At 43.3% G+C, this 13,355-nt stretch overlaps 1 protein-coding gene across 2 annotated transcripts in view; it reads left to right on the forward strand.

The window, feature by feature from the left end:
- Nucleotides 1–10,674, forward strand: part of PAX3 (paired box 3) — a 98,360-nt gene extending 87,686 nt beyond the window's left edge. For both annotated transcript variants that reach the window (XM_040450891.1, XM_040450892.1), the window contains exons 8-9: nt 8,381–8,627; nt 9,125–10,674. In XM_040450891.1, coding sequence (XP_040306825.1) covers nt 8,381–8,627; nt 9,125–9,159 — 282 coding nt within the window. In that variant the 3' untranslated portion in view covers nt 9,160–10,674. The remainder of the gene's footprint in view (nt 1–8,380; nt 8,628–9,124) is intronic.
- Nucleotides 10,675–13,355: the final 2,681 nt, after the last annotated feature.

The following is a 13,355-nucleotide window of genomic DNA, read 5'->3' on the forward strand; positions in this document are numbered from 1 at the left end:
CCCTGGAGTTGGGTAAGAAAGAGAATTAAGGTACATAGGATTTTAGCTTAGTGGGGTAGTAGCTTCTGGTTCTTGGAAGACTGTCTTCTCAGACGTCCCATATTGATGGCCTTGCTGCAAGTGTCCATGCATCTCGGAAATCCTGTGAAATAGGCAGGAACACATTTCTTAAAAGGTATATTCTTTGACGTTTGCAAGGCTGCCTTCTGCTTTCCCATGGTTAATAGAAATCGCCTTCCTGAGATCTACTCATTAAATTAGTATGACTTGGTCTTTTAAGTTGGCTCTTTTCTCTACCCTGAGAACATACCTTCTTTCACTTGAAGAGAAGGGTAGGGAAGCTTCTCTTCTGTAATTTTAGGCATTTAGTAGATGGAGCCTTAGGACTCCATCTTAGGACTTGGGCAGCCATAGAAATATTTGCCTACATCACACATGGTCTGGAAGGAAGAAGAGATTTCCTTGTTGAGATGGGCCACTGTTTTTCTCCCTTGGTAGGCTGGAATGTCTGTCCTCCATGTTGTTAGAGCACCGGGGGGAAGGGAAAATCTCGGGGGAAAGAGAATACAGTGTAGCCCAACATCCATGGTTTCAGAGGGGCAGAGTTGAAGCCCTTCTTTCTAAAAGCCAACGTGGACTTCAAGTTTATTATAAGTTTGTGTGTGTGTGTGTGTGTGTGTGTGTGTGTGTGTGTGAACCGTGTGCAGCAAGATTTGCATTTATGAATGGTTATGAAGGTGAATCAGCCCTCCAGTTCCTGGAATGCAGGTTTAGTTTATGGGCAATTAGAGATGAAGTTTTAATCTCTGAAGTACTGTGAGATACCCAAGTGTAGAGCTTTTCGCTTTCGTGATTTGGAATCCTAGATCCCAAAGGGTCAGTGAATATTTAGCAAACATGTCCTGAAGTGGTCATGAAATTAAACCCAGATATATGTTTGATTTTCTACAGTCATGTGCTCAGGCAGGTTTTTGAAGCGGTGATGGGTTTGAGTACTTACCTTGGAGAGGACTGTGGTGGTGATGGGAAGAGTTAACAGCAGGTAATGCCATTCCTTCCAGAGAGAGTTTGAGACTCTCTGTGGTAAGTGATGAATGAGGGTATCTGACCCACATCTGTTTTCCATTAGAATGGAACATTGCCCTGACATCGTTAGGAGCATTTGTCAAGATTCCCTGGACAGAGCTTCTGTAAATTACATGCTGCAAATGTGTCAGGGTCAGATAAGAGGATATCATTAACTCCCTCAAGTTTACTCAGGGCTCTGTCAGTCCCTCTTAATATGCTAACAGCCAACGATTTTCCTTGAGCCGTTTTGTTATATTTTTCATTCATAGAAGAAAAAAAGTCTACGCTATACTCTCCCCCCCCCCCCCCAATATTGCACATGTTCTTTTCCCATAAATCATATTAATTGTAGACATGGTCACAAAGCATATTAAATGCAGGCATGCGTAAATGAATTAAAACATATGAGAATTTTATTATGACCCATGGTGGGTCTAACATAGTCAAATACCAACTGTTATTAACTGGCATACTTTTTCATTTAGGTGGAATAAGCGTTTTCTTAATGGGCTTTATTTTGTTGGTACTAGATGGACGTGCTCATCATTGGCCAGAAGTAAACACTGTATACGTGCATGTGTGTATGTGTGTGTGAATGCGTGTGCACATACACGTCATTACCGCAAACCATTTCTGTGCTGAGTCTTTGCCTGGTTTTAAGTGTTAGTCGGCAGGGCCCAAAGAGTATTGCTATCAATTTAACAGCTTAGCTCTATTGAGAAATAGGTGCCCTGGAGAACTGATGAAACAAAAGTTATTCTGTGATTGGCCAGAGGGCTGGAGATGAAAGGGCACCTAGAACTTAGGGTTTATCCGAGACAAAACTGTGCTCTTTTCCAAAAAATCTTAGAAATACGCGCAGCGTATGAACCACACTTGTCCGGCACTCATACTTTTGAATCATGCATTAAACATAGCTCCTTGCAAAATGTAAGCTAAGGATTAAAATTAAAAATAAGGATGTGGTAGCTGTTTTATAAGCACTGGTGTTCTATCTGGTTAGGTAAAGGTCGGCCATGCCTTTCCCATAACTGTGGGTGTGGGTGAGAAGGTCACCATACTTACCTTAAAGAAACTCTGCCCTCAGGCTACTTCCCTCTTACAGCTTTTTAACGGACAGGGCCAAAAATCTAATTATTTCGATACTAATCAACTGCAGGATAACTCCTAAGGCATTTGAATCTGAAGGCAATGTTCTGGTTCTCCCTTGTCCAAATTTAGGCTTTTTAAGCCTCAAAGGTACAGTCACTGAAATATAACCATCAGATGACTCCCAGAGCAGCCGTGTTAGCAAAACACACACACACACACACACACACACACACACACACACACACACACACTCTCTTAAACGTTTGAGTATTTTTGTTTCATTTTGAAAATAAATTAGAGCCAAATTCAATATATATACAACCAGTATATAGAGTTTGGGAGGGGGGTAGAAGCTAAAAAAAAAAAAAAAAAACAAACTAAAAAAAACCCCTTTATAGCCTACATAGCTATATTTCACGACAGTTTTCTAAAATGTAAATAAATGTGCATCATTAAATGTGAAATCACAAGATTAGTTCGGCACAAACAAGAAAACAAAGACACGAACCAGGATTCCCACTAAGGAAAAAAGATGCACCGAGATATGCACCATAATTTGCTAAATCATTTGAGATTTTTGATGAGCTCTGAGCCCTTTCAGCTGATGGCAAAAACCGTAACCTGCGAAGACAAATATTTTCCAGACACGTTGTTTTCAATGTAAATCTTCATTTGGCCCATAGTTTTTATCTTTTATATTTCATCTTACAATAGGAAAATTAATTCAAGAGAAAGATGTCGTGAAACAATTGTCGAGAGTTAGTTTTTCCTGAACCGTATAATCTTCCAATCAAGATATGAACACCCTGGTCAGAATTCTGAACCTGGAGAATGACTTTAAGGAGATCTTCAGAAAATGTCTCTGATCATTCGAATAACTGAGGAATCAGCATTAGCGTCGGCACATGATTCTAAGGCTTTGAATTTTTTTTTAAAAAAGCTTATCCTTAAAACAATCTAGAAACAGTGTCTGGGAAGTGTTTTTGGACGTAACAGTTTAGAAAGATACTTAATAGACCTTTTCAGACTCCTCACCTGGGAGCTGTACTCAGACTCAAAGGAGTTGTATGTCCCAGGGGGACACGGCAGCGATCTTGGTCATTGTATCTTCTGGGCTTCTGTGGCATTTAGTAAGAATGTGGTCAGTGTTCCGTAGACAGAACTGAATAGTTCCAAGTGCACTTATTTTCCTCTGTAATTGTTTGTGAAAACTGGGCAATTATTCTTCCCTTGACTCCAAATTAAAAAAAAAAAATTAGCAAAAATGCCAGTCCTGTAGTAGAAATAGCTCACCAATGGTTTATGAGGGGGGAACATACCCCACTTTGCAACAAATGGAGGTTTTATTTTAGGCTTCAAATGACAAATTGCTGTAGGAAAAACATGTATAAAAGAAATCGTGACAATATTCTTAGAAAGAAAATATGGCTAGAAGACATTCCATAGCCATATTGGGGGAGCTCTAAGAAGTTCGTTTACCAACTTCTTTGTGGAGCACAAAAAGAAATTTCCATAGCTTCTCTTGAACCACATGAAATACAAAATAGCTTTTAAAGAAATGTACATGAAAGTGTAATGGGACCCTTCCATAGAGATTTGAGGTTTTAAATTATGTTAGGGGAAAGTAATGCATGTTGCCTTGATATATTCACTATTTTACTTCCCGACACAGACCTCCTCTTCAGTTTTCAAATGAGAAGTTATTTGAAAAGATGTACATGTCTCAAGTTTTCTCCATGTGAAATCCTGAAATCAATCATGTTAGTTTAGAATTATTTGTTAGTGTCCATTTTGGGCCAGTGCCTCTTGCCCATCCTTAAATAATTCTGGAGAAAGAAATGATGGCCATATGTGACCATCACAGTGGAAAGAAGAACTGGTAGGAAAATGTATGTCTCTTAGGCTCTATCAGGGAAGACCAAAGTTGGGCTCTGGTCCTTTTAAGTGTTTCACATTGGCCACTACAAGTCCTGGACTGCTGAGCGAAGGGCTCTTGCTCAAGCAGAAGCTGTCACTTGCTTTCTGTGTGTGACATTGGCAATACTGATAGGAAGACCCAGCGCGGATTCCTTCCTGTTCCATTTACGCAGCAGCCATCCCTCCTGACCGGGTCATGCTCTGCAACATCTTAAGGACGCTGTGCCTGGAACCTTAAGGAACTATCTTTCCAATGGCCCTGGAAAACGGCTCTGGCAGATATGGCTGGATCTTCTCCATCCTCCTGCAGATATACTTCTAGGTCTTAGATTTAAGTCTTGTCCTAAAGTATTTCATAAATTCAGAACTGCAAAAAGTTTCTCCCTGAACAACGTAAGCTGAATTTTGCTTACAGGAAGGACTCATTTCTTCTCTTTTCGGATCTTCGAGGTTTTCTCCAATGGACAACACTATTACCGCTTTCAAAGTTATGCAGACTAAGAAATATATGGCAGAGGATGAAACAAAAAGTTTATCACAAAAATGTACAGGATACCTCATGGGCGAGTGTGCGTGTTTTGAATAACATTTCGTTCTCACTCCTCAACCTTCATTGTGTATAGAGTACTCCTTTTCTCCTTTGAAGTGACATAATAGTAACTATTTATTAATATTAATATGTTATAATTACATAACATAATTATAATATAACATAATTATAATATACCATAATTATAATATACTAATATTATATATTTTATAATATACTAATATATAATATATATTATATTTGTAATTATAATATAATATCATAACATAATATTAACTACAAGTAAGTATTTTCACAAGGGATGCTATTTTAGTTTAAAATGTATTTCCTTTTTACCCAGTGTCATTGGCCATTTTTCTTCTCTGGATTCATGTAATTACCAAACGGCTTTTTCTAAGTACTTGTTTTTACTCAGCACAGTTTCTTTGCAGTAAAGTATTTGTGCCCTGTGTCCTTACCCCCCTTTCACTGAAATAGTTACATTTTTCATATCGCTATTTTCCCCATCCAGATACCCATGATTTGAAGGGATGTGCTTGGCACTGAAAGACTTCCGTTTTAGATCCTTTTCTTCTAAGAGACACGAATGGATAATTTGGGCTGAAACAAAATACTGAATAAACTAGACTGTCAATAGCATTTTTATGAATGTTCCAAACATATACTGTAAAATCATCTACACCAACTCAAAGGCAAAAAAAGAAAAAAAAAACCCATGCAGGTGGAAGAACATTCAGGAAATAACTCAAATGCATTCTGGGTTATGTTCACAGTTTTTAGAAGGAGAAAATGAAGCAATCAACTGACCGTAAACGGCGTCGGGTAGGGCCCATGAGAACCCCATGTTCTAGAGACCTCTATCGTACTGCAGCTCTGAATCCGACTGATTCTTTATTTTGTGACTTTCGTTTGCTCCAAATGCCCAGTAAAGTAAAACTATCCTCTGTCACATATGATTATTTTTTAAAATGTATGTAGTTTTTAAAGCTTTTTAAAAAGCGATTCTGCTACATAACTCAAGGAAATTTAGAGCCCCTGGAACATCTTTAAAAATTTGGGTATTGCTGTGTCCCTTTCTGCACACTGGCCCCCCCCCCCCCCCTTCTCACATGCTCACACACACAAGTCAAATGAAAGGCAGACAAGGAAACAGAGAATAGCTCTTAAGGGAAAAGGTGAGGGAAATCGGTGATTTGTTAAAATACAGGAAGAAAGGGTAATCCATAGAAGGTGGTAAGCAGACCCCCCCTTTTGTCTCATGGGGCTAATTGAAGATAGATCTGTTTAAAGCTGCATTTCAGGAAGATTTTGTTTGGCTATGAGGATTATGCAGACCTCTCCCAAAGGGGATTGTGGCATCCTCGGTTTTGAAATCTAATTTAGGGCCTTTTCTGGGATGCAAGAGTAGTCCCTTGCTGGAGCTCCTACATCCAGGATTTTGTGGTCTGGATTACCTCGGGGGACAGCACGAGGCCAGAGATGGGGCTTGGGGTTCATCGCTACTCTCTCCTCCTGCCCTTATTTGTACTTTTAATTTCTTCCTCAGATACAACAGGAATATTTTTTAAATAATTTTTTTTTCAACTTTTTTTAATTTTTATTTTTGGGACAGAGAGAGACAGAGCACGAACGGGGGAGGGGCAGAGAGAGAGGGAGACACAGAATCGGAAACAGGCTCCAGGCTCCGAGCCATCAGCCCAGAGCCCGACGCGGGGCTCGAACTCACGGACCGCGAGATCGTGACCTGGCTGAAGTCGGACGCTTAACCAACTGCGCCACCCAAGCGCCCCTTTTAAATAATTTTTTAAAGCGTTTTTATTTATTTGAGAGAGAGAGAGAGAGAGAGTGCACGAGCATGAGCAGGGGAGGGGCAGAGAGAGGGAGACAGAATCTGAAGCAGGATCCAGGCTCTCAGCAGAGCACAGAGCCCGATGAGGGGCTCGAACTCATGAACAGCGAGATCATGACCTGGGCCGAGGTCAGATGCTCAACTGACTGAACCACCCGGGCGCCCTGACACAACAGGACTATAATGGCATTGCCTGCAGTTGTGGGCTCCTACACTAAAATACTTGGGAAACAGGTAATATTTTGGGGGGGGGGCTCTACACACAGTACCGGATTTCTTCTGCAACTGCTTCTTGACCCCGGCTGCTAGATCAGAGCAGCCGAGAAAAATCCCTCCCTCTCTCGGGTGGCAGTTTTCCAGCTGCCAAATTAATTAGCCACTTAACTTCCATCACAAGGGGCTGTAAGGGTCAGCGAGCTTGAGTTTGCGAAATGCTTCCCCATGCGCATCTGAAAGTCATTCTGTTACCACAAGGTGGTTTTTCTTTCTTTTCTTTTCTTTTTAAACTTCTCTTGCTCTCCAGGGTTATTTACAACACCGAATGGACTTTTTAGAACATGTTTGCATTTCCACCTTTTCTTTCCTTTTAACACTTCTTTTTTTTTTCAACGTTTATTTATTTTGGGGACAGAGAGAGACAGAGCATGAACGGGGAAGGGGCAGAGAGAGAGGGAGACACAGAATGGGAAGCAGGCTCCAGGCTCTGAGCCATCAGCCCAGAGCCCGACGCGGGGCTCGAACTCACGGACCGCGAGATCGTGACCTGGCTGAAGTCGGACGCTTAACCGACTGCGCCACCCAGGCACCCCATTAACACTTCTTATATATGAAATGTTTAGAGAAGAAGTGAAAAGGCAGGTAATGGAGGCAGTTGGTTACTACTCCCTTCCTTCCTTCCTTCCATTCATCCATCCTTCCCTGCCTCCCTCCTTCCCTCAGTACCTAATATGTGACAAGTACCAAGTTAGGTTCTAGGACTATAAAGGTAAGTAGGTTATTAGCCTCAAAACTCTCATAATTCAAAGTAGGTGAGCAAAGTCATGATCGCGCAGTGGGAGGGATGAATACAAGGCTTGGGAACATCGGGGAGAGAGTAATTATTTCTAATTACTGAAAGATGGCCGCGTTAGGGAGAGGAACCTTCTGGAGAGGGAACGCTATGAAAGTAGACCTAGACATCTGAAAATACACAACGAGGATTTCATTGGACTCCACTGAGCTTTTTAAAAAACATAAGCAAACGTGTGTTTAAAAACCACATGGGATGGGGCGCCTGGGTGGCGCAGTCGGTTAAGCGTCCGACTTCAGCTCAGGTCACGATCTCGCGGTCCGTGAGTTCGAGCCCCGCGTCGGGCTCTGGGCTGATGGCTCAGAGCCTGGCGCCTGTTTCCGATTCTGTGTCTCCCTCTCTCTGTGCCCCTCTCCCGTTCATGCTCTGTCTCTCTCTGTCCCAAAAATAAATAAATGTTGAAAAAAAAAAATCACATGTGAAACTTCCAGATGTAATCTATGATTAGCCAGTGCTCTACGTGAACAGATATAATGTCTCCCTCTGTCCTTGTGTCCCTCCTTCCTTTCCCCTTCTTTGAAATTCTAGTCCGATTTTATCACGAGAGGCATGGTGAGTCTCTCTTTCCACCTCTTTTTCTTTTCCCTCCCCGCTCCCCCCTACACCTTCCTCCCCCCTCCTTCCTTTTTTCTGAAACTGCAGTCAGATGTTATCACTGCGCACGAGGCAGTGTCCACGCCCCTTTGCCTTGCAGTCCTCGTCTTCTGGAAGGCCCTATAACAGCAGATTTCCGAAGAAATAAAAAAGGGACCTTTCCGGTGATGCTTTCAGCTTTCGGCTCTGATCTGGTCTGCCCTGCATTCTTACTTCCTCCCAATCTGCCTGTCTACTTTAGGTAATGGGACTCCTGACCAACCACGGTGGTGTACCCCATCAGCCCCAGACCGATTATGCTCTCTCCCCTCTCACCGGGGGCCTGGAACCTACCACCACGGTGTCGGCCAGCTGCAGTCAGAGACTAGACCATATGAAGAGCTTGGACAGTCTGCCAACGTCTCAGTCCTACTGTCCACCCACCTACAGCACCACGGGCTACAGTATGGACCCTGTCACCGGCTACCAATATGGGCAGTATGGACAAAGTAAGCCTTGGTCTTTCTGGGGGGGATTTCCTCCTGAAAGGGCAAAAAGTCCCCACCCTTCCTTAAGAAAGAGGGGGGAGCAGAGGCACCATTAGGCCTTATATCCCAGTATCAATGTTGTGGCAAAGCCAGCCGATTGTCCCGGCAAGGGCTCCCTTGTCTAATTATTTTCTTAACTGATGTCAACAACATCTTGCGGTTATTAATTGCTGAGATGTGAAACCTGATTGCCACTAGGTAAAACACGAGGGTTGGCCAAAATGAAATAACCCCTGGCATTAGAAACACATGTTCTTAATGAGGTCAGCTCAAGGATCACATGGGGTATAATCCCAAGGACACAGACTTGTGTCAAACTTGTCCCGGGAATAAAAATATTGGTCTCGATCCTTTGATACCATGGTATGAAATATGACATCGTCAGCCTGTAGCTGATTTTGCCTCTTGCTGTGAATTGTCCCAACGTGACCTAAAGAGCTGTGTGTGTTTCCTTACAGGTGCCTTTCATTATCTCAAGCCTGATATCGCGTAAGTGAACTGTCCACTTGGAGCTTGAACTGGCCTTGTTTCGGTCTCCCCAGCCTACACATGAAGAATCTCCTCAGAAAACAAAAACAGCTTTTTGGGGGGCAGTCTCGACAGGAGACCAAGAAGAGTGGTTTTTTTTCTTTTTTTCCCCCCCTCCGGTAGTTGGTCTCAAATTCTTTTGAACGTGTTGGACAAACGCGATGGAAGAAAGGAAGGCCTGGAACCGTAAAAAGACAAACACAACATTTGAAGGCAATGATTTAACATGGCTACATATCAAATACCCCAACTCTTCTGTGCTGATGATCAAGGAGCTAAAACATTCCATTTGTGTGTGCGTGTGTGTGTGTGTGTGTGTGTGTGTGTATGTGTGTGTGAGATTTATCTGGACTGGTTCAGGCAAGCAGGATGTTTCTAAAGTAAAGTCAGAAAGTACTCTAAAGTATGACATGTTTGATGTTTCAATGCTGACACTTCTACGATCTTAAAACTGCTCACGTAACGAAGCAGGAACGGAGGAATCCTTGACCTTTACACACTGGAAATCGATATAAACATAAGTGGCACCATTTTTAGGAAGCTAGACTAGATGTAAAGGACCTCCCAAATAAATTATTTGTGATCTCACCCTCCTTTGTAACCCAGTTGTCAATAAATAATGTCCCGGGCGGGCAGCCTTGCTGACAGGATATGGGATAACAGGAAGGAAAGCTTGTTTTCTTTCTTGGTGTGGGGAGAGGTATGTGACATCTTCCCAGTTCGTTTTCGTTTGGAAGCCAACCTGGCCAACCTGGGGGGAGGGCGTGGTGGAGAAGAAGTGACGTGCGTTCCCACAGCTGCTTATCGGTGTGCAATACTGTGTACCTCACGGATGCTCTGGCAGTGGCCAGACCCGTAGAAACAGAATCAGAACTCTATTTTTGCAGGTGCTTTATTTTCGCAGCCCATGATTCATTGCGGTAGAATGCATGATGTTCGCCATTTAATGGACAACCAACACCCGGCTTGCTCCTTTTGACTAGAGACCGTGTTCGAGAATAATGCTTTTAACATGACGACGTTTACATTCTTCTCTTTTCTATGAAAGGCAGGGCAAGAACAGAAATGTCCACGTGGCTCTCATGTACTTTTAAATTATACAAGGATACCCAACATTAAAAGACCAGAGGAACTGAGGTTTACATACGTTTGTGTGGTGACATTTTAGAATGTCAATAAATTTGTTTTTCGAGATGTTACGAGGAACGAGAAGGTGGAAGGCAGTGTTATTTATTTCTTTCTATTCTTGGAACCATGAGCGAGGTAGGCACAGATACATTCCCTTTAGAGTTAAGGATGATGATGTAGTCGGTTAGTGAGATTAGGTGTAGTTCCAGAGTAGTTCATACGTTGGTCCTAGAAGGCGATGGGCTTTGTGTCGCAGCCTCAACCAACAACGATGTGTTGTAAAAATGTCTTTCATGTAAAAAGTGCAGTAAATATTTACTATTTATAATGAATAAACAGTTATGAAAACTTGCCCAATACTGCTTTTTTGGGGAATTGGTGACTGTAGGGTTAATAAAAATGCGGGTATGGGAAGTCCACACAACACACACTTCACTGACAACGGTGACTTTTGGATTAGACTATACCATGGACAGATAGGGTCACATACCTGACAATTGTATTGTCTTGAACAAGCTTGGTTGAGCACACTTTTTAAATGACGGAAGGTTTCTTTTTTTTTTTTTTTTTTAATGTTTATTTATTTATTTTGAGAGAGAGGGAGAGGGAGAATCCCAAGCAGGCTTCTTGCTGTCAGTGCAGAGCCCAATACGGGGCTCGAGCTCATGACGCATGAGATCGTGATCTGAGTGGAGATCAAGAGTTGGATGCATAACCTCCTGAGCCCCCAGGCGCCCCTGAAGGTTTTATTTTTGTATATGTGGTGTTTAAGTAGACGCCTTTGCCCTCTTTTCTCTCTCTGTGGTTCTCCAAGCGATCGAATTCCTCAACTACCACTTGGGAGTGTGTCTTCCTCCAGACTACATTCTCTGTCTTCATCTTCAATGGTCACCCGCTGAAATTTTTATTGAGAGCTTTCATATTGTGTCATTTATTTTATTTTAGAAGTTGTCTTCACTCTTCATGAAAAACCTTACTGCCTACTTCATTCACTCTTCTGTCTTCCTTCATCCCCACCCCCCGCCTTCCAAGAGAGAGAGAGAGAGACAGAGAGAAAGAGATTTCTAAGCAGGTTCCATGCTGTCAGTACAGAGCCTGATGTGGGGCTCGATCTCACAAACTGTGAGATTATGACCTGAGCCCAAATCAAGAGTTGGACGCTCAACCACCTGAGCCACCCAGGTGCCCCATGGGCACTGTTAGTATTGAGTAAATGGGTCATAATACCCTTGGAGACTCTTACTTGCATTAATCTATTTATTCCTCCCAATACCTTATATGAGGCAGGCATCATTAGCATTACTCTTTCACAGTTGCGGAAACTGAGGCATAAGGCACTTTTGTGAGATCCCCCAGTGGCAGAGCTGGGATTTGATTCCAGGCACACTGCTTCCAGAGCCTGTGAGCTTAAAGTCACTCTTCTGGCTCCTCAAGTCCAGTGTGAGAGAAAGTTCTAGAAAAATCTAAAGGAGTGCCATCTAATTCCATAAGCAGCTAGCCACGTATGACTGTTTACACTTATAATAGAAGGAAATAAAACTAAAAAGTCCCTCAGTTGCACTAGCTACGTCCCGAGTGTACAATAGCCACATGTAGGCAGAAGCCACTATATCAGGCAGTGTAGACATGGAACATTTCCATCATTGCAGAAGGTTCTGTTGGTCAGCTCTGATCTAAGGCATGTCTTTTTAATTTTATTTATTTATTTTTTTAACTTTTTTTTTGAGACAGAGAGAGACAGAGCATGAACAGGGGAGGGGCAGAGAGAGAGGGAGACACAGAATCTGAAACAGGCTCCAGGCTCTGAGCGGTCAGCCCAGAGCCCGACGCGGGGCTCGAACCCACGGACCGCGAGATCGTGACCTGAGCTGAAGTCGGACGCTTAACCTACTGAGCCACCCAGGCACCCCAAGGCATGTCTTTTTAAAACCCCCAGGAGTTGAAGTGCAGGAGGTAAAACTTCCAAATTCTTTAAATGTGTCAGGTGTTCTTAGCTCACTTGTTTCCAGTCAAGTATGTTGCTCTTTTTTTTTGACAGTTATCTTTTCCAGGGGCACCTGGGTGGCTCAGTCAGCTGAGCATCTGACCCTTGATTTTGGCCCAGGTCATGATCTCAGGGTTTGTGAGAGCTGCGCTGATGGCTTGGCGCCTGCTTAGGATTCTCTCTCTCTCTCTCTCTCTCTCTCTCTCTCTCTCTCTCTCTGCCCCTCCCCCACTTGTCTACACATTCTCTCCCTCTCGCTCTCTCAAAAAAATAAACCTTAGAAAGAAAGAGACAATGATCTACTGCAAAAAAATTTTTTTAAATGTTTATTTATTAAAAAAATTTTTTTAATGTTTGTTTATTTTTGAGACAGAGAAAGACAGAGCATGAACGAGGGAGGGTCAGAGAAAGGGAGACACAGAATCCAAAGCAGGCTCCAGGCTCCCAGCTGTCAGCACAGAGCCCGACGCGGGGCTCGAACTCACGCACTGTGAGATCACGGCCTGAGCCGAAGTCGGATGCTTAACGGACTGAGCCACCCAGGCGCCCCTATTTATTTTTGAGAGAGAAAGAGAGCAGGGGAGGGGCAGAGAGAGGGGGAGACAGAGAATCCCAAGCAGGCTCCTCACCGTCAGCGCAGAGCCCCATGCGGAGCTCGAGCTCACGAATCGTGAGACCATGACCTGAGCCGGAACCAAGAGTCAGACGCTTAACCCGTTGAGCCACCCAGCGCCCCCTCCCCCTCCCCCCCCCAAATGTTTCAAGAACAGGGTAGGAAGGTCATCTTTACCACTTTTGTTATCCTGTTTAATCTTCATGCAATCCCGTGAGGTGGGCATCATTAGCCCCAAATTATAAATAAAACTGAGGCCTCGAGCTGTTTATTAGTTGGGCCGAGGTCATACACAGAGCAGTAGAAGCAGGCTTTGACTTCTGCTCAGCCTGGTGGCAGAACCCGTCTTCATTTTACCTTTCCAAATCCTGCTCGCAGTCCTCACTTCCTTACGTCAACCTACCCTCGGGCCAAACTCAAGCTGAAAGCAGGTATT

The sequence above is a fragment of the Herpailurus yagouaroundi genome, unplaced genomic scaffold (genome assembly GCF_014898765.1).
Source record: "Herpailurus yagouaroundi ecotype Mexico unplaced genomic scaffold, PumYag 202, whole genome shotgun sequence".
NCBI lineage: Eukaryota > Metazoa > Chordata > Mammalia > Carnivora > Felidae > Herpailurus > Herpailurus yagouaroundi.